The sequence below is a fragment of the Musa acuminata genome, chromosome BXJ2-7 (assembly GCF_036884655.1).
Source record: "Musa acuminata AAA Group cultivar baxijiao chromosome BXJ2-7, Cavendish_Baxijiao_AAA, whole genome shotgun sequence".
In the NCBI taxonomy this organism is placed as follows: Eukaryota; Viridiplantae; Streptophyta; class Magnoliopsida; order Zingiberales; family Musaceae; genus Musa; species Musa acuminata.
Genome location: NC_088344.1, coordinates 34,868,033 through 34,889,313, shown reverse-complemented (window position 1 = coordinate 34,889,313; position 21,281 = coordinate 34,868,033). Strand labels below are relative to the sequence as shown.

General features: G+C 41.4%; 1 protein-coding gene and 1 long non-coding RNA gene across 5 annotated transcripts; both read left to right on the top strand.

Moving 5' to 3' along the window:
- The first annotated feature begins 11,011 nt into the window (after positions 1 to 11,011).
- On the top strand, positions 11,012 to 11,662 carry LOC135616239 (uncharacterized). The gene has a single exon (XM_065115430.1). It carries the CDS (start codon positions 11,206 to 11,208, stop codon positions 11,413 to 11,415), a length of 210 nt encoding a protein of 69 aa, XP_064971502.1. The 5' UTR covers positions 11,012 to 11,205; the 3' UTR covers positions 11,416 to 11,662.
- A 2,567-nt stretch (positions 11,663 to 14,229) lies between these two features.
- On the top strand, positions 14,230 to 20,615 carry LOC135617794 (uncharacterized). Of its 4 annotated transcripts, none has more exons than XR_010488844.1 (8): positions 14,230 to 14,766; positions 15,181 to 15,352; positions 15,649 to 15,810; positions 15,906 to 16,001; positions 19,084 to 19,223; positions 19,311 to 19,698; positions 19,795 to 19,978; positions 20,328 to 20,615. It is a non-coding gene; the product is annotated as an uncharacterized LOC135617794 (long non-coding RNA). The 4 variants fall into 4 exon arrangements; XR_010488846.1 differs by lacking the exon at positions 20,328 to 20,615 and having other exon boundaries at positions 15,181 to 15,236; positions 15,329 to 15,352; positions 19,795 to 20,287; XR_010488845.1 differs by lacking the exon at positions 20,328 to 20,615 and having other exon boundaries at positions 19,311 to 19,357; positions 19,576 to 19,698; positions 19,795 to 20,287.
- The last annotated feature ends 666 nt before the right edge of the window (positions 20,616 to 21,281 follow it).

Below are 21,281 nucleotides of genomic sequence, written 5' to 3'. Positions count from 1 at the left end.
GCGTCTCGGCTACCCGAACACGGCCGCAGCTAACTGGTTCACGTTGGCCCACGCGATCGCCAATCGCCATATGGGTATACGGATATCACGGTAGAAAATGTATTGCTCGAGTAAACGGCATATAACCTTTTCCTACACCGACTCGAAACTCAGTACCCAACAGGTCTAGATCTTTCATATTTCGACACGTCACTACAGTGAAACGGGACCCACTGCTAAAAGAAAGTGAATGGACAAAGAACTCTGTTGTGGGTGAATGATTCTGAGCTCCGTTCCGTGATTTTTATTTTTGTCAGCTCTTTATGCGTTGTCTTGAGACACCCCGAAAAAATGTCTTTTCCTACAAACCTTTGTCCTAATCATTTACCCTATACAAATGGTTGCATAGAATAATTCTATGCAACAAAAATATACGGTGTAATTGCCATAAAGAGTTGAGTCAGACGAAGAGATGCAAAGTGCGCACAGAACATTTATACGGACAAATGAGGAAATGGTTTGCGTGCGGCCTTCCTGGCCCACCCAGCTATGGCTACAGGTGTACAACAGCCACAAAGCAGGGAACGGCTTCTTCCCGTTGGTTGAAAGGGCGCTCCTACGGGGCCGGTTCGGCTATGGTTGGCGCCTGCGATTGGCAGTTGATGGAACGGCGCTGCTTCCCTGGGTGGTGTCTAAGCCGAGGCAGATCAGCCGAACCCCATAATAAATAATAAATGTTTTTCCTTTTTTCCTGTGGCGTATTCACCTGCATTGTGGGTCCCGCGTCGGGCCCTCTTGTCTCCAATCGCAGGGCGAGTAGGAGTGATGGGTTAAGACGTCTCACGTTTAATATACGAAAGAACAGTAGAATTAATTACGGTATATATATATATATATGTATGTATATATATATATATATGTATGTATGTATATATATATATGTATATATATATATACATACATACATATATATACATATATATATATATATACATATATATATATATATTACTTTCAATTTTCACAGTAGAAATAAAAGAATATGTAAAGTATGAATTTATGATTTACTTAAATTTTGGAACTTATTTTGCTCAACTCCGAACATGCATAATATGGATTCATCCTAAAGGATTGAAAGTGAAGGAAACAATTGTTGGTCGTTCCCTATGTTTTGCAACAAGCCTGAATTGTCAGGAGGACTTCAAAAGAGTCAATGGTTTATGATAGGGCATCCTTTGACAGCAGCCACGATAGCACAACCATCCTCTCATGTCGTACAAGGCCATGCAACTTGCACCACATAGTACAGAGTTACTCTCGGAAAGTTTGGGATGGCGCTGTTGAGTATGAAGCTGTCTCAGAAAGCTCGGGATGACATCGCTCGGTGTCGATCCGAGTAGGTCAATCGGTGTCCGCACAAAAGATATGGGCTGGCTGCTTAAGGGGTCGGCAGTTATTAACAAACTAGGTACAACCGACCCTTATGTTCAGGTATAAAAACCCACCACCTAGCCAGCGCCAAGGGAGGACTTTTCGCACATTCAACTCAAGGCTAACTTGAGCTTCGGAGGGGTCAAGTCGGGAAATCCCCCTCCTGACCTCAACCTATGTGCAAGGGCTGGTGACAAAGAACCAAGCTATAAGACTCATAGCTCAACTCGACTCGATGCATACTTTTGTTGCCCGAGTCTCTGTATGGGGGACTTTGTACATCCGGGATCGGATCGAGCCGTGTTGACTCCTCGACCATGACATAAAGATTTACTAACATTTTTAGCGCTAGAAGGAGGGCTCGATATCGCAAGAGCACCCCTAACTGAACAACCCGGGAGAGTGTCCCGAAGAAGAGCCACACCCGACCTTCGAGTTTGGAGGACAGCCCCTGCTTCCTCCAAGCCTAGAAGGAAACAACTCAACCACGACCCCAAGTCGCTAATGGCGGTTGTTCAATGACCCCGGGTTGTCACCTCCCGAGACCAACATGGGGTAGCCTGCCATCTCGGTTGAGGCATTCCTTAGCCTCACTCACCAAGTTCAAGCTTTGGCAAAGATGATGCATATCATCATCCCTTTAGTTCCTCAGCTCGCCCAAGAGTCAACATTAGCTCAACTTCCCTAACAGCAACTGCCAGCTCCTGTCCCTATGTCACCGTTGGCCCCTCCATAGCCCATTGCGGTGAACATTAACCCATCGCCCGAGGAGCTATCAAAAAATCCAAGGCTAATACCCAAGCATAGTGCTCTCGACCTTAACGTGTTGTCATCCAACTTGGCGGACTCCCTCTAGGCTCAACTACACTCGGTTAATTAGCATCTTGATGAAGTCCAAAGGGAGTTTCACAAGTCCAAGGAAGAGCTCAGAGAGGTTCTCCTGGGGGGTGGTCACCTTTTGTATAGGAGGTCTAGGACAAGCCCGTCCTGCAAAGCTTTCGACTTCCCATGCTCAAAGCCTATGATGGCAGCTCCGACCCAGCGGAACATGCTATTGCATTTTGAGTCCATATGACCATGTATGACATTTCGGACGCCCTAATGTGTCGAGCATTTTCTACTACTCTCTGAGGCCCAGCTCGGATGTGGTACAACCAACTAAGGCCAACCTCGGTTGTATCCTTCGCCCAGTTGGTCAAAGAGTTTGAGCTTAACTTCCTTGCCAGCATATGGCCAAAGCCATCTACAGCCATGCTCCTTGGCCTCAACCAGAAAGATGATAAGCTTCTCTCCCATTTCATCGCCCATTTTGCTACTTTGACCCAAGGAGTCCTTGATGCTCACCCTTCTCTGTTAATGCAGACATTTTTTATGGGTCTGTGATCGTCTAGATTCTTTTGGTCACTGGTTGAATGGCCAGCGATGTCCGTGTCACGCCCCCCGAATTTAATTCTCGTTTAGGAGGTGTGAACCTAATTCAAGATTAATAATATTTAATTCAACAAACAATCCAGGATCCAATCACACATTTGAGGTCACTAAGAAAAACATTCAAGTCATTCACCTCTACAATCCACAATTCACAAAACCTATGCAGTTTATAATCATACATCATGTCACTAGATGATTCTTAAAATCCAAAACTCAACTTAACTAAACCATAACTATATCATAAATCCATAAGCGCTGCAATTAATGCAATCACAAAGCTAACATGTACTACATGTTTATATCAGTACACAGTTTAGACTTAACATTTCCAAAATCCTGACGTAAGAGATACATTTCAAATATTTACAAGATACATCAATCTAGATTTGTCATTGATATTTCATTACACCCAAAAAGAACTTATACAACATCAACCTATCAAGTACAAAATATTTGCCCCAAAATCTTCTAGTCTTCCACTGCCTCAATCCAATTTACACATTTTAGTGAGCGATAAGCTATCCTGAAAAATTTATATAGCAACGGGGTGAGCATATAAAGCTCAGCAAATGACTAACATATCCATAGCAAAGAGGACAGTTTTCAAACAAATGAGGTATCAAAATACAAAGCAGAGATACAGGATGAAACAGTAGCATGTTTTGTTTGAATGCAGAATTACAATATCATATCGTTCGAAGCACGTTTTATTCATACAATCGAGGAAAGGTAATTGGAGCATATCATTGGCATAAAGAGCATATCGATGACATATGGTAGTTTTCAAAGTATAACAAAGACTTATAATATTTCGGAAATATATCAAAGAACAAAACATGAATAGAAGCTCAAATGTCACATGACGATGCATTCATTTCATTCTTATCCAAAGCATGCATAGAAACATAGCCAAAGCTTTGGATATCATATCAAACACATAGAAGGTGAAGTGGGATCATAACATAATATGGTCCATCCATTTCTGAATGACCACCAAACATAAGTCTCCCACGTCTGGGAGCTCCATCCACCCACGTCTGAGTGAAGTCATAGGGGGCCGGCAGAGCATCGCAGGCTCTAAGCATATACCCACATAGCGGGCAACAAGCGCATATCCCACATAGCGGGATCCCACATAGCGGGCAACAAGCGCATATCCTTTACCATTTCTGGCAAGGGTCCAGACAATCCCACACACCAGAGTACAAGAGGGCAGTTTTAACAATAAGCAGCATATATCGGAAGCACACGCGGAATAACAAAGCGTACATGTGCCTTTACGAGTCAATCCGAAGTAAGCAATAATCTTTCACAAGTATATTCAGATTTGAAAGGAAGCAAAAGCAAGAGCATACAAGGATTTCAAGAAATCACATATAGCTCAATTGAAATAAGAAAGTTAGGTGAATACAATGGCCAACGAAATGAAACTGGAAGAGGCACATTTCAAAAGCAAATGCGGAACAATGGGATGCATGTGCCGAATTACGATGCAAACATGAACTTTAGATGATAGCTACAGATATACAAATAAATAAAGGACTAAAGTATACAGGAATTTAAGATAATAATGTAAAGCTTAATTGAAGTAAGAGTTTTTGCCAAAATCGATTTCCAAAGGAAAGTAACAAGGAAAGCCGAAATCGACCAAAGCTCGATTCTGGCAGAATTTGATAGGAACATTGTATGAACTATTTGGATAACCAATTATGCTCCAATTTATACAAAATATGTGTCATTAGAAAGCTTTGTCAATCTAGTTTTATGAAAATCAAGTTTTACAAGATTTGGAATTTACAACCGGGAGTTACAGATAATTTCGCAGCGAAAGGTCTGAAAATATTAGCTCTGTTTTACTGAATCCATAGGGTCGATGAAAGCAGATGTTTCAGTTAGCAATTGTACTCCAAAAATTTCAAATCAGGTATATACAGAAAGCATTTTGAGTCTAGCTTCGAATAAAACATACTTTGTATGAATCTGAGTTCACAACAGAAAGTTATAAGTAGTTAAGCAACAAGAGGTCAGAAATTTCGGTCCCTGTTTTGCAGAATCTGTAGGGTTAATTTAAATAGAAGTCTTAGTAGGAATTTAAACTCCAAATCATTCGATCTTTATATCAAAATAAAGATTTTCTTGTCTACTTTCAAATGGAATAGGTTTTGTCTAAATCAGAGTTTATTACAAAATGTTATGACCGAAACATTGCATAGAGGTCAGATTACCGAAAAATTACAGATTCATAACTTTATATCAAAACGAAAGAAGGTCTGGTTCCCAGTTGAAATCTTTCAAATTTTACAGAATAAAAATGAAAACAGAGATTAAGGTTACTGTAGTATTGGGTTAGAACACTTGCCTTCAAATTATTTGAATCCCAAATGTGAGAAAATTGATGAAAAACCTCAAGCTTTTCTTCTTCTTCTTCTTCTTCTTCTCTCAAACTCACGTTGGCTGCAACTCTTCAGGTTTGTTTTCTTTAACCTTTCATCTAATTATTTAGGTTTTTTGGCTAATACAAAAGTTGCAAGGTGTCATGCATGCATGAAAGGGGCTAGGTGTCATCTTTAGAGCAAAGATAAGTGGCACCAACCTTATGTTAGTTAGTGACACATGTCCACTATATATATATATTTTTTTTTTCTAACTTAAATCTGAATCTTTCATAAATTATATCAAACTTCTAATATTTACTCTTAGGTCCCTAGCCATAAACCTTTAATATAATATCATTTAATTATAAAATAATTATTAAATAATCCTTATTTTTACAAACAAACCTTTTACTAAATTTTTAAAAATGGGGGATGTTACAGTCCGTCCCCAAGATACTTCAATGCACAAATTAGTACATAGTTACCGAGGCGTTGGTGGTGGGAAGGCGTAAAGAGCACAAGAGGCCCTGCGTAGAGTCATCCCGAGGGTAGGTTCCAGGGCTGCCAAGAAGAGGGCTTGATTGATCCAACCTATCACTCCCGAAACCCTCTCTCCCACCATTGAATTCATCCATAATAGAAATATTCCTCCAGATCAGAGAGAGAGGGCTCTTAAGAGTGCCCAACCCGATGAAGACCCCTCGGGAACTAAAAAATCACTCAAAATACTATCAATTTCATTGTGACTATGGTCATGATACCAAGGAATGTCATGACTTCAAAAAACCAAATCGAGGAGCTCATCCGTCGAGGACACCTTGGACACTACATCAGAAGGCCATAAGAATCCTCTCTGCACCCCTTGGGTCCCGTTGAGAAGCAGATCGACGTAATCATAGGCGAGCCAGCCTTGGGAGGAGATAGCACATCGGGACGGAAGGCTTATGCCTGAGTAGCTATAGAAAAGTGCCCTATACAACAGTAGGAGCCCGAGATCACCTTCCCGATGGGAGAAACTGAGCAACCTGACCATGACGACGAATTAGTGATCTCGGTCAGGATTGCTAATGCTCGGGTCAAAAGGATCATGGTGGACACTAGGAATTCCACTGACATCCTGTACTTCGATGCCTTCCAAAAACTTGGCCTAGCCAAAGAAGACCTTACTCCGATGCCATCGGTGCTCACTGGGTTCATGGGAGACTCCATCTTGCCCCTCGACACTATCATTTTGTGAGTTACCTTGGGGGAAGAGCCAAGATCCAAGATTGTCATGGTGACTTTTATGGTTATGGAGCTCCCCTTGGTGTATAACGGCATCCTGGGCCACCCGACCCTCAACAAATTCAAAACTGTCATCTCTACCTACCATCGGGCGATGAAGTTCCCAACTCAAGTCGGGATCAGGGAGGTGCGGAGCGACCCTCAGGAATCAAGACAATGTTACATGGCGACCATCACACTACCTAAGAAACGAAAGCACAAGCAGCCCATCACCGACCCTCGGGACACCGCAAAACCATCACTGCATCCCGAACCAACCGAACATACCCTACAGGTTCCACTAGATAGGAATCGACCCGACAAGATCATGAAGATCGAGTCGAAACTCTCAGAGGAAGAACGAGTACAACTCATCAACTTTCTGACTGAAAATGTTGACGTCTTTTCTTGGTCCCCAGAAGACATGCCCTGAATTGATCGAAGAGTGGCATAACATTACCTAAACATCTATCCCCAAGCACGACTAGGGAAGTAGAAGTCACAAAAGTTGGCTCCTGACTGACAAAAGATAGTAAGCGATGAAGTAGAGCAGTTGGCGGGATTCATAGCCGAGGCGAAATAACCTCATTGGTTATCAAATATAGTCCTCGTTAAAAAACCTAATAAAAGCTGGATAATATGCGTTGACTACATCAACCTTAACCAAGCAAGCCCAAAGGATTGTTATCCGCTCCCAAGGATCGACCAACTGGTCAATGCAACCTCGAGGCATGAGCTTCTTTCATTCATGGATGCCTTCTCGGAAAACAATCAAATCAAAATGGCCCCCGAGGACTAGGAACATATTGCCTTCATCACACACTGAGTCTACTACTACAAGGTCATGTCATTTAGGTTAAAGAATGTCAGGGTGACATACCAAAGAATAGTGAAAAAGATGTTCGCTCACTAGATCAGGAGAAACATGGAGGTTTATGTCGATGACATGATCGTGAAAAGCAAGTTCACTCGAACTCACCTAGCGGATTTGACTGAGGCGTTCAAGATGATCAAGAAGTTCAACATACGCCTCAACCCTGCCAAGTGTGCCTTCAATATCCGCATGAGAAAATTTCTCGAATTTATCATCCACCAAAGGGGGATAGATGCCAACCCCGAGAAGGTTTGAGCCATCATCAACATGTAATCCCCCCACTCAGTAAAGAAGTTACAACGCTTGACTGAGAGACTTACTGCTCTCACCTGATTCTTGTCTTGATCATCGAACAACTGCCAGCCATTTTTCCAAGCTCTGAAGAGCCCAAAGGACTTCAGGGGGACCTCGAAATGTGAAGAGGAATATCTCGCCTAACTACCCCGACTCGCCTTGGTCGCTTCGAATGAATCGCTCAGCCTCTACCTCATGGCATCTGAACATGCAGTTAGTTCTGTCCTAACCTAGGAGGATTATGTGGCACAACAACTAATCTACTATATGAGCCACATCCTAAAAGACCCGAGGCACGATATCAACCAATTGAGAAGGTAGCTTTGGCGCTTGTATAGATTGCCCGAAAGTTGCACTCGTATTTCCAAGCCCACTCGATCCAGGTAGTCACCGACCAACCGCTAAGGTAGATTCTATCAAAATTTGACATACCAGGGCAGATGCTCAAATGGTTGGTAGAGCTCGGAGAATTTGATTTACAATACATCCCAAGGACGACCATCAAAGCTCAAGCCATCGCTAACTTCATCTTGACGTTAACCCCTCCCGAAGATAATAACGGCATGCATGCCGAGTAACGATGGACTCTACATGTGGATGGCTCAGCAAACGCTGAAAGAGGGGGAGCCAGACTCGTTCTAAAGGGACCTGATGGCTAACAGTATAGACACACACTTCACATCGGATTTAAAGCTACTAACAACGAAACTGAGTACGAAGTGCTCTTGTCTAGGCTTAGAATAGCACTGGAGCTCTAAGTAAGAAGCATCGAGGTTTTCATTAACTCACAATTGGTGGTCGGTCGCATCAATGAGGACTATGAGGCTCAAGACAACTATGTCAAAATACTTATCGTAGGCAAGACAACTCGTCGGTCGGTCGCTTCCAATACTTTACGGTGACAAGGGTTCCTTGGGCACAAAACATGCAAGCAGATGCACAACCATCTCATTTGAAGGTCAAGCAACTCCCTTCCCGAACCATCGCAGCCAAGGATGTTGCTGAAATCGATGTGATTCCAAATTCGATAGAGGAGATCCTCTGCTACAAGAAGGATGGAATGCTGCCGACCGACAAGGCTGCCTCCCAACGGCTCGACGAACATAAGCATGGTATTGCAAGATGAACAGACGACTCCATTGAAGGTCATTCACCTAGCCATTATCGAGGTGCATGGCCCCCGATGAGGCCCAAGCAATTTTAGTTGAGGTCCATGAGAGAATCTGCGGAGAGCATATTGGTAGCTGAACGCTAGCCTTCAAAATCCTTTGACAAGGCTATTACTAGCCAATCATATGTCGGGATGCCACGACTTATGTACAATGATGCCCATAATGCCAAAAGCATGCTCGGGCACAGCATCAACCCACGGTCCCATTAACCCTGGTTGACTACGCATGACCCTTTGTGTAGTGGGGCATGGATCTCCTCAGCCCCTTCCCCCTAACCTCAGGACAATGAAGGTTCCTCATTGTTGGGGTAGATTACTTCACGAAGTGGGTAGAGGTCGAGCTACTTGAGTTTGACGCTGCAACCTCAGAACCTAATTATCCATATGAAGAAAAGGAAGAGGAAAAAGACATCCCGATCGACCTGAACTGCTAACCATCCAAGGAAAACAATGAAGGGAGTCGGAGCATAGGAATGAATGAGTAAGAACTAGCGGAATGGGGGGGGGGGGGGGGGGGGGGGGGTTGGGGGGGGTGTGTTTATAAAGAAAACTCTGCCAACCGGCCTCCACATGGAAGATATAGGCTAGCCGCTTAAGGGGTTGGTGGTCATTAATGAACTAGGTACGATCAACCCCCATATACAGGTATAAAAACCCACCACTTGGCTCGCGTTAAGGGACGTCTTTTCGCACATTCAACTTACTCTCATTCCACTCAATGCTAACTTGAGCTTCAGAGGGATCGAGTCAGGAAATCCCTCTCCTGACCTCGACTTATGTGCAGGGGTTGGCGACGAAGAAGCAGGCTGCAAGACTCATAACTCAACCCAACTCGACGCGCACTTCCGCTGCCCGAGTCTTCGTGTGGGCGATCTTACACATTCAGGATTGGACTCAGCTGTGCTGACTCCTCGACCATGGTGTAAAGATTCACCAACAATTTAGAACATCAGTAAATTATATATCTTTCGGATTCTCAATTCTATCATTCATCTAAATAAGTTAGTGCCTCAAATTCATGTTTTACGTCATTTTGGACTTGGTTTGTGGAGGTCAGTGTGGGTAGTCGTACAACAACTAATGGTGACACCGACCATCTCGCCTCGTGGGAACTTTTATCATGATGAAAATTCATCTCGTGAGATTGTTTGGCACACGTCTTTGTAAATAATTTATCAATAATTAATAGCCTTTCTTTTTTAAGAAAAAATATAATTTATAGTAAAATTTATAGATAGATAGGTGAATCGAAAGAAGATAAGGCAAAAACAGTAAGGAGTTAGAGATGATGAGCATGATAGAATGCAAAGAGGACACTGAGAGGCGACCGAGGAATAACGAATGTTGTATGTGGGGTCCTTAGCAATGGTAATAAGGAGAGAAAATAAATATGATAAAAATAAAAAAGGATGATAATATGGAAAGAGAGGAAGATGCAGCATTGTGAAAAACGAAGAGGGTGATAACGATAGATTGATTTCTTTATATTATATAATAAATTCAAAAAGATAATAAAATCATCGCAGTGGGGCACCATAAGTAAAAGCATATAGTGTTTTTACAGACAAATCAATATTAATCAATGATATTTAATAAAATAAAATAAAATAATAATAATTGATAAGTAAGCATCAACTTGATATTCGTTTAGATGCCCCATTAATCTGACACGTAAGCTAAGTAAAAACATACTGTGGATAATCGTTTATGTATATTAACTTATCATTTATCATAACAATTACTTAAACTCTTTATAAGAAGATGACATGTACAATAATTCATCAAAAGATTTTCGATTCGTTCAAATATTTTATTATTTTTTAATTTTATTAACCTAATTGTATGCATCGGATATAATTTTGTAAGATCTTCGATCGAGCATGCTCAGTTCACAATCTTATAGCTATGACGGAGAGATTGGCTTCGCGATCGAACGAGTTGGACGATCAGAATTTTCAATAATAGTATTAAAATAAAATAAAATAAAATAAAATAAAAGGCATCATCAAAGTGCGTGCTTGCACAATCGCCACCGACAACAGTGGTTAGGGAATTCCATTCCTCGCTGACGTGGACCCGCGTGGAGAAGCTTCGACGTGTCTCGTCGTCTTCCCTTCTCCTGTCCGTTTCCTCGGCCATGGGCGGCAACTTGACAATAGACGACGTTGAGGAGACCCCCGGTGGTTGAGATGGTAGTGGTGTTGCCTTTTGCATGTGCCGGTTCGCACACAAAACCTTTTCATTCCTTTCCCTTCTCCTTATCCCTCCCTCAACCTCTTGTCTTCCTCCCCTCCCTGTTGCAAAGACTGCAAGATAGAGACTACCATCAGTAGCAGGACAAGGAAGGAGAGATCTAGAGAGAGAGAGAGAGAGAGAGAGAGAGAGAGATGGCGGACTGGGGTCCGGTGTTCGTGGCGGTGGTGCTCTTCGTGCTGCTCTCCCCGGGCTTGCTGTTCCAGATCCCAGGCAAGGGGCGGCTGGTGGAGTTCGGCACCCTCCAGACCAGCGGCATCGCCATCTTCGTCCACTCCATCATTTTCTTCGCCCTCACCGCCATCTTCATCCTCGCCGTCGGCGTCCACGTCTACACTGGCTAGCCTGCTTCCTCCTCTAACACCCACCCACCCCTGCTCATCTATCTAAGCACCCAAAGCCACTACATACACACTCTCTCTCTCTCATTCTCCCACTTGGTTGCGTGGTTAATTGTCTCCGCTCTTGTGTTGTTCCCTGGCGATTCTTATCATGGAAGAGGCTCCCACCCTTGATGGAACTTCATTAGTCTCAAGTGTAAGAAAGGTCTTCGTCTATGTTGATTAATAATCATTCTGTGGATCTATTGAAGTTGTTCTCGGTTTTAATTACTGCATCAGATGGTAATTAGCTCCCTAAATCAAAATAACAAAGAGGATGGGAAGAAAAGGAAAATAATAAAAATTAAATTTAAATATTTATACCGTGAAGTAGTTATTTATTTTAATTACTATGCCAGATGATGTTAGAGAGTTCCCTAAGTAACTCCTGATAGGGTATATTCTGGTACCACTCCCATGGTAGTAGTCAGTAGTCACATTAACGCCAACGCTGAGCCTTAGGATTGATATGGTGCATTACATCGACGTGACACCTCGGACTCGACGGTCACCTATTCCCGCACTATCCGAAGTCGTACGAGATGACGCCGCATAGCACAAAGCCGCTTCGAAAAGTTTGGAACGGCATCGCTCGGCGCGAATCCGTGTGGGTCGGTTAGAGCTCGCATATGAGGTATAAGCCGGCTACCCAAGTGTTGGGTCCAGTCCATATGAGGTACACCTCGACCAAACATTGCCCGAGTCATGCAACTCTACCAAACAGTGCTTGAGTCATGCACTTTGGCCAAACAGTGTCCGAGTGATACACTTCGACCAAATAGTGCCTGAGTTGTGCACCTCAGCCAAACAGTGTCCGAGTGGTGCACCTCGGCCAAATAGAGCCCGAGTTGTGCACCTCAGCCAAACAATGTTCATGTCACATCTCGACTAATCAAATGCCCGAGCTACACCTTGCGACTAGTCTAATGTCTGAGTTGCATCTCGGTCAGTCCAATGCAGGAGCCATGCCTCGTAGCCAGTCCAATGTCTGAGTCATGTCTCGACCAGTCCAATGCCCGAGCTACACCTCATGGACAATCTAATGTCCGAGTCATATCTTGGTCAGTCGAATGCACGAGACATGTCTCGTAGCCAGTCAATGTCCGAGTCATGTTTTGACCATTCCAATGCCCGAGCCACGCCTCGCGGCCAGTCCAATGCCTGAACCATGACTCACAGCTAGTCCGATGCCTGAGCCACGCCTTGTGGCCAATCCAATATCCAGGTCATGTCTCGGCTAGTCCAATGCCCAAACCACACATCACGGCCAATCCGATGCCCAAGTAATGTTGCTTGGTCAAACTTATGCCCAAGCAGCATTGTTCGGCCAGTCCTATGCCCGAGTAGTGTTGCTTGGTCAACCCAATGCCTAAGTCACATGGCTCGACCAGTCCGGTGCTTAGTGCCCCGAGCAGTGTTGCTCGCTCAGTCCAGTGCCCAGTGCTCGAGCAGTGTGCTCAACAAAGTCAATGCCTAAGTAGTATTGCTTGACTAGTCATGTGCCCGAGCAATGTTGCTCGTCCAGTCCTACGTCTAAGCAGTGTTACTCGATCACTGCACCTGAGTAGTATTGCTCAACCAGCCTAGTCCCCAAGTTATGTTACTTAACTAGTCTAGCTCCCAAATTGAAGCTCTGGGTTAACCAACGACTGAACCACCAATCCCAACATGACAATTGACCCAGCTAGCAAAAGGCACCAAGCCATGCCCTAAGCCCCTCCACGAGGAACCAAGGGCACGCCTCTTTTGGGGGGGGGGCGAGGGGGGTGGAGTACCACCCCCGTGGCAATAGTCAGCAGCCATGTCAACACCAACGCGAAGCCTCATGATTGATATGTTGCATTATGTCGATGTGACGATCGCTTGTTCCTGCGCTATCCGAAGCCATACAAGATGACGTCGCATAGCATAAAGTAGCTCCGGAAAGCTCAAAACGACACTACTCGACGTAGATCCATGCAGGTCGATCGATGCTCGCACAAGAGGTACAAGCTGGCCACTCGAAGAATCGACCACTATTAACATATCACGTACGATCGACCACTATTAATCCGTGTCGGGGAGGACACGCTATTGGCTTGGATTAGACTTACTATCGCGATTGACTTGTTTTGGAGCATTAATTTGATTATTATTGGTATAGTCGAGATTGAACCAATAGGACACGCTATTTGCCGTCCGCGTTGTAATTACCGCTTCTTAAGACGTCCGATATACTAATATGAAATATACGAAATATACGAACCGTTACAATCATTGTAACGGTTGAATGGGCATTTTAACAGCTATTCTAAATACGCTTTTCAAAAATTAACCGCCCAAAATTCCAGACTCGAGATTGAAATTTACAGACGGCAATGCCCTCGGCGACATTCGAGAACCCACGAACGAATCATAAAGCTAAACATTTAGCCTCGTCGCCTATAGAGAGCCCACCCCATCCCGCCAACGTTTCGAACTCTTCCCCATCCCTCATTCTCTGTTGAGCTATCTCGATCGCCTCCTTCGAAATGGCTTGCTCTCTTTTCCTTCCCTCTCTATCTCAGTTTCGTCTTGCCTTTCTGATCCGATTTGGTTCTCTGCTTTGCTCAGCTAGTGAAGGAAACCGAGATCACAGACAATGATTCGCTGCTCTTGGTAACCCGATCAACGAACTCTTCTTTGGATCTATCCCTTTCTTTCTTCGATCCGATTGTAATTAGCTTTCCTGTCTGTCTTTGTGTAGTGGATTGCATGAGCGTTTCCTTCTGGATCTCTTTTCTTCAGATCGGTGTTTTCTGCTGCTTGATCATGCTAGATCGAGACCTTTTCTTTTAAATCGGGAGTATTCACCGTTTCATAGGAAGGAGACGAAGCGATTATTTAGTTCTATGGATTTTCTTCGTAATTTCTTACTAATTGTGCAACTATAGTTGTTACTAGTGATCAGACTGTGCCTGAATTGAAAGTAACGCATAGTAGCCTTCCGTGTCTTCCAGACTTGGACAGTGTTAGGATGCTAAATGAGATTCTAGTTAATGCAATTTTTCGAGACAGTGGTCTAAGTTCATTAACTTGGTGAAGTTTTGAGGGGATTGCTTTCGGTGGCTTATAGATCAATATGCCAAAATATAATAATAATTATAGTCATAGTTTTATTGTAGATCAGAAAAGTTCTGCTTCTTGTATTTTGAAGGAGATATGTGGTTTTGTCTGAGCAATTTGGTTTTAATTTTCACTTAGGTGCCTATGATTCGTTGCAGAAGAAGTACCTGAAGACGCTTATGTTCCGTATTTGTGAGGAGACGTCAGGTCCGATGATCGACCAGTATACTCGTAAGGACCAGCTTTCTTGACTATCGATTTGATCAGAGCCACAAATATATCCAAGACTTTAGTTGTCGATTGAACTCTCTTGTTTCTCTTTGTCTGTCTTTGTGATTTACATGAACTAAAGCATGTCAATACACATAGCTGTAGTTTCCTTCAGCTATACTTGTTCGAAAAATTATGAGGTATGCATGAAAATTAGTCGGACCGGAAACAAAAAGAACGGTGCGTCTCAAATCTAACATGATTGATGTAACCTCTGATCAAATCGGATAAAATTGATGGAGTCTGTCAAGTTATGCCTAAATATTAAAGGGTTCATGTTCCTCTTTATCCCATCATAGCCGTCCAAGTGAAAATATTTTGTCATCTGGTGGGCATTGATAGGTGTGCATTTAAACAGTTAGTTGTATGTTTCAGGAGCTCTGCTGGCAAGATGATTCTGATGAGACCTTTGGATCAAACGCCTGAGGAGGGTAAGCGTGATGGCGGTCACTCGTTTGTTTTACTTCAAAATAAAAAGCTGAAGTGGCTGGTTTCTATGTTTCGGCGCACCATTTTGATGAAGCTCCTTTACCATGATGATGTCACGGTACGCTTGCATTCAGACTAGAATCTGGAACTAGCTTTTTTTTTGCATCTGGTCTGCCCTCAATCATGATCACAAAAAGTATGACTTGGTCGGTAAGGAACATCTGCAACTTTGCATGGCTCACCGTGCATTAATTATCGAATGGTCAGGATTTTTATAGTTTTTCTTTATAATTTTTGAAATCATTATTGTTAATTCTGTTTTTAATTGATAATTATGATGCATGGGAAGTCAATATTATTGAACTTTGATACAAATACAACCGTGCGATGATAGGATAAACCTGCTTATGACAGGTTACATCATCCAAGATGCAATATTGAGGCTTCATGAGGACAATAATTCCACGTGAAGCGGCAATTCTTGTTGCAGATAGGTGCGATAGGCACTTGAAACATGGCGGTCTTTCGGACGTGGCACGGACTCCAGTGGCACATATGGGACTACTCGAACACGAGGTTAGCAAGACATGCGACAATAAATTAGGGTTGTCAAGCACATAATAGATAAGATGTTTCAAACATAATGCTCTGCCTGTCTGATGTTTTCCAAGGAAAAGATATAGAAATCATCTTGCAATTTCGGGATCCTATGTCCGGCTGCGAATCCGTCCGTCGCTTCTAACTCGAGCAGTCACATCTGTAAGCTGGTAAGGAATTTCTTCAGCCCATAGTCGATGTTAGAAAACTGATATTTGACTAGTATTTGTCCGAGATAGGGATACCACCTGGCACATAGTTTATGCATCTTCTCACACGCTTGATTGTTCGAGTTTTTGCCTAGTGTCGCTCTAAAATGAGGTTCACATAGTTTATAGCAGTCACTTTTGTTTCTCTTTTCCTTTCTGTCCAACTCATGGATCACTGACCATGTCCATCGTGAAAGCTGAATACTGTCAATTGTGATCTGTCTTCTCTAAACTTCATTTTCTAAATAGTAACAATAATATACTAATTATGGTTTTAAGAGCTGGGGTTGACTGCACATTGCAATTAGAGATAAAAAGTTCTATGGAAGATTTGATAAAAATTTTGTATCTCATTTCTCTTAGGAAGTCAGCCTTCTAAAGTCAGTTGTGAATATTTAACCAGGCAAAAAATGTCCCTAGAAACTGGCTGACCAATGTAAAACACCCCAATTTTAGGCGTCATAATTTTAGTTCGGGCATTGGTAGATCTGCATTTTTCGTGGGAATAATATATTCACAGTCATCAACTTCTTTTTCATTAGCAAGTGTTTGACTATGTGTTGCACCTAGATATTAAGAGCTAGCAATGATAATTTGGTAAGATTTTATATCCAACTGTTAACAGGATCTCAACTTTCTAAAATTGGGGGCCAAACATGCCCAAAATTCTAAAAGATCAGTTGACATACTAGAATACTCAACTTTATTCACTTATTTTGGTTGATGTGACCATAGAACAGTCTTTTGAAAATGTTCAATACCATAATATATTTAAGCTTATAAGTTGGAGAACTCTGTGGCAGCTTTTAATATTAATCTCACAAACAAATAAATCTCATAGTGGTAATACAAATTTAATACGACTAAGACTAATATAAAATCAACAATTGTTGCTAACATTTTCTAAGGTCAACTAGTAGCACCGAGTTGCTGAAAGGGCATGGCAGGTTCAACTGAGTTTTCGTGTAACACACGTTTGTACAAGTCCGATAAGTCTTTCAATACAGAGACTTGCATGCTGCACATTGTGTCCATTTGGTTCTGTAAGTGGAACGGGTGGCGCAAATATATGAGATCATGACTGCAATAACGTGATGCTAATATATGTTCGTGGTTGTCCCCTTTTTGTTGCTATTGGTAGTAGCGAGCTAAGATTAGCTGTTTATATTTGATATAATCTGTGTTTGACCATTCAAGGGGAAAACAGATTTTTGTTATTATATATATATATATATACATATATATACATTGTTAAATATTGAGAGAGTCAAAGATATATATTTGAGTCGAACCTACAAACTGACAACTTAAGCTTTTAGGTTAAATTGATGTTTGACTCAATATATATTAACATTGATTAGTTTGACTCATACTTATTATTGTAAGATTCATACTATTAGAGTCAAGGTTGGTAAACAAAATGAATGAGTGAAAAAAATAAGAATGCTTGAAAAAGAAAAAGAAAAAGAGAGATCCAAAAAATTAAAAATTCATAATAATTGAAAGAGAGAGAGAATGTGCAAAAGAATATTCGAGTTAAGATTAACTGGATAACCAAAATCAAGCTTGTGGTGTGGATAAAATTAACCACATCAAATGGACAAGCTTATGATGCTGATAAAGCTAGTCATATCATTGATATAACTATGATTATAGACAAAGTTGATTGTATCATCCATGTTTACAAGTAAGGGGGAGACAATTAAACCATACTTGAATAGGGGAAGAATATTAGAAAAACATTCATGAGATTGTAGGAGAAAGAGAGAGAATACTCAGGTGGATAGGTGAAGATTAACTTTGGGACAGGAACGAAATAGTGTGATACATGGCAATATCAACTACATCGATCACAAACATAGCCTTGTATCAGCAATCCTGCTGCTGTCTAGCGCCAGGATTATTGACCATAATAGCTGTTCTTGGGTGTTTTGTTTGTTTTTTTCGTTGATTACATCTGGATGCATTGTTTAGCATGAAGAGTCTTCTCCATCCAAATAGAGATCTGATCATTACTCTGCTCTATATCCTTGTAGATCACAGATACACTCTCCTAAAACTTATATCTTGTTCCTTCTCACGGAGAGAAACTCTCAAAGGGCATAGTCCTAATTCAGATCACCTTGGGATCATAGTACTTCATTACGGAAGACAAGTTCACGCACATTACAGCAACTAAAAAAGATTTAGAAGGTCGGATGCTAGTCAACATATTCCCAAGGTCAGATCACCTTGGGAATATGTTGGCTAAATTGATTCCATTTAATCTTTCTTTATTAAGTCATCCATATGAATGCTTTCATCTAAATATCCATCACAGTCTGAGAAGTATAAAGAATATAAGTGAGATTATGAAATTTTGAAGCGAATGGATTGGTAGAACCTCCATTATTGAAGTGATCAAGTCTAGCTAGATGCAATGAGTGCTGAGAGGATTTCCCGTGGGGCCTTTGGGACTAGATATCTTTGTTTTCATGTATGATTTGATGCCCATGATTGATTGCATCAATTGCTTTGTTTTAAACACATATAACACATATAACACATTTATCTCATCATTTAATTTACAATAAAATATCAACCGTCATAGCTAAGTTTTCCTGTTAGGCTCTTGAAAAGCTAAACTCTTCTTCAATAATGAATGAGAGAACAGAAAAGAAAGTAGAATGCTTTTCGATGGTGTATGCTCCAAAACCCCAAATATCATATACAATATTGTAATATAGAAATTGCTTCTTTCACTCAAGAGTTATTTATGTGTTTATTTTCCTTGCCAAATATCATCAGGATATCATAATCAGGCAAAAGTTCATGCAGATTTAGAAGATCAAGGCTGTATGTAATTTTTCTTTGCAAAAGACTGTAACTTAAATACCTTGATTGCTGAAAACTACGATTTATTTGATACCTAAACTTCATGTAGAACCTTGAATTGTATACCTCCAGGATATAACGTTGAATTATTAATAGTTCATCCAACCTAATCCTAGATATTATCATGATTTCCAATATGATACTAATTGGATTGTCACGTCAAGAATAGCATTGCAGCTTTTGTTTCATGCTTCGCCATGGTCGGTAGTCCAAGCAAGATATGCAAGATCTACATAAATGAACCTGCGTGTGAATTACCTTGAAGCACAACACTACAATAATTGTTGGGAAGGTCCACAACTATTCAATGTACATTGCTTTGTGGCCCCAAGTAGATTTAATATGGTTGAGGCTGGGAGACAACTGGACTGACGAGATTTGAAATATGTTTCGCAGGACCACTCACGTAACTCACTGCATGGGTTGAACTGGTGAATGCGCAGGTATCAAAAGTCCCTTGCTTTTCTTAATTTAAAATTTCTTCAGGAAGTACACCTTCATTATTCCATGGCTTAAGACAAACATAAGAGGACCACAAGAACTTTCACTAATCTTGTTCCTTCATCATTAGAGATCGTGTAATGTACTCTGGACCCTGTAAGTACATTTCAACCCTACCAAATCATTGATCGTTCTCTTTTTATAATCCGATTGCCTTCAGTGTCGTGCGAAGTTTCCACTCGTATGTCTGGGACTGACAATCCACCCTATCATGATCAGCGCAGGATTTGTTTAGTGAAAGCTGGATGCCCGTGGGTTTTGCTGTCTATTACCATCATCAGAGGTACGACTAAACTAGTCTAACACACATCTGGGTGTTGGACCACAGTTTCAGGGTTTATATTCATTGTTTATCACTTGCCAAATCTTTGTTTTTTAGATGAACCAAGACATTTTACAGTGGTCCAGTTGCTACGACTTGTAGTTTGGAATACTCCAGGCAAAGATTCTAGATGTGCTTTTTCTCTCCTACTTCATCCTGTCTCGAGTTTAGTTTCAACTGTGTCTGGGGTCTCAGGGTCCACAAGATAGAATGAGCTCCAAATCAGCTGGGAAGAATGAAGGTTTGTGTATTTGGAACTTACTTTTCCGGATATTTTTTTTATTCTGCATGGATAGTGCGCAGGCTTTTGCGTATGCATATCAATCTGCATGACGAAACTACATTTTTGAGCCTTTCATTATATGAACTTAAAGTGAAAGAACAATATATCATTAGATTTCAAGTGTATAATCATATAGTTCTTCTCATGATCCTGTCTTTTTCTTTTCCAAACGTTTCTGTCATCTGTTGTGCTCTTTTGTTTAAAAATGAATAAAAAGGGTCAGCTAATTCTTTTATGTAATAGATTCTTAAAGTTGGCATCTATCATTTCTGTATTGCAAAAATGATTTCATGTTCCTAAGATGCAGAAACAGCAAGGAATAGGGGCTGAGTTAAAGACACCAACTCAAAAGGTACCAATCATTTCGTTCTTTATTTCTGTCGAACGTATTCGGTGTTCATTAAAGATTATTGCTGCCAGATCCTTGCATGTAACAGTCAGTATTTGGAAAGTTTTTGAGGATTTTTTCATCTACATCTGCATTAGGGTAGCAGAGAAGGGCTTGACGGCAAGCTATTTTCACTATTTCTAGCAGGCTTGAAAGAAACAGATCGCTTAAAACTGTAAACATTTCTTCCCCCACATGAACTTTAGGTACTCCATGCATGTAGCATTTAGACTTTGATCTTCATGTTTGATATCTGGCATCTATCATTGGATTCCTTCAATCTACAACAAAAAACCAGAAAGAACTATCACTGGTCATAGGAAGGAGACTCTTGGGATAGTCGTCTACCAAAAACAAAAACAACGGCGAGAGTTGAAAAATAGAGATAGCAACCTTTCTTCCAAAGTCAAACCAAAATAAAGGAAAAAGTCTGAAAATTGTGACAATGAACGGACCATTACTGCTCTTGCACGGAGATGGTGCCAATTTGGTTTATGATCTCAGTAGTCCTCAAGATATTTGGACTTCTTTGGACGAATGCACATTCACGTGGGAAGAACATCACACGTGTGTCACACAACCAGTTTACATCTATGATTGGCATTATGTGTAAGGCAACTGATGACCTTCTTCCTTGAGCCACGATTAGTGGTTCACCTAAATCTATGGACCATACGACAGTAGATTGAAATGTCAGGAAGTACTTGCTATTCGAAGAAAAATTGAGCATCATGACATGATAATTTGTGAAGATAGCCTTGTTTTCAAACTTAGCACCTTTCAGCTTCAGATTTGAGTTTCTTCCTTGTGCATTACAATGCTTTTCACATCAATCATTCCAGAGCATCCGTTCCCTATCCAGAAAATAGCCTT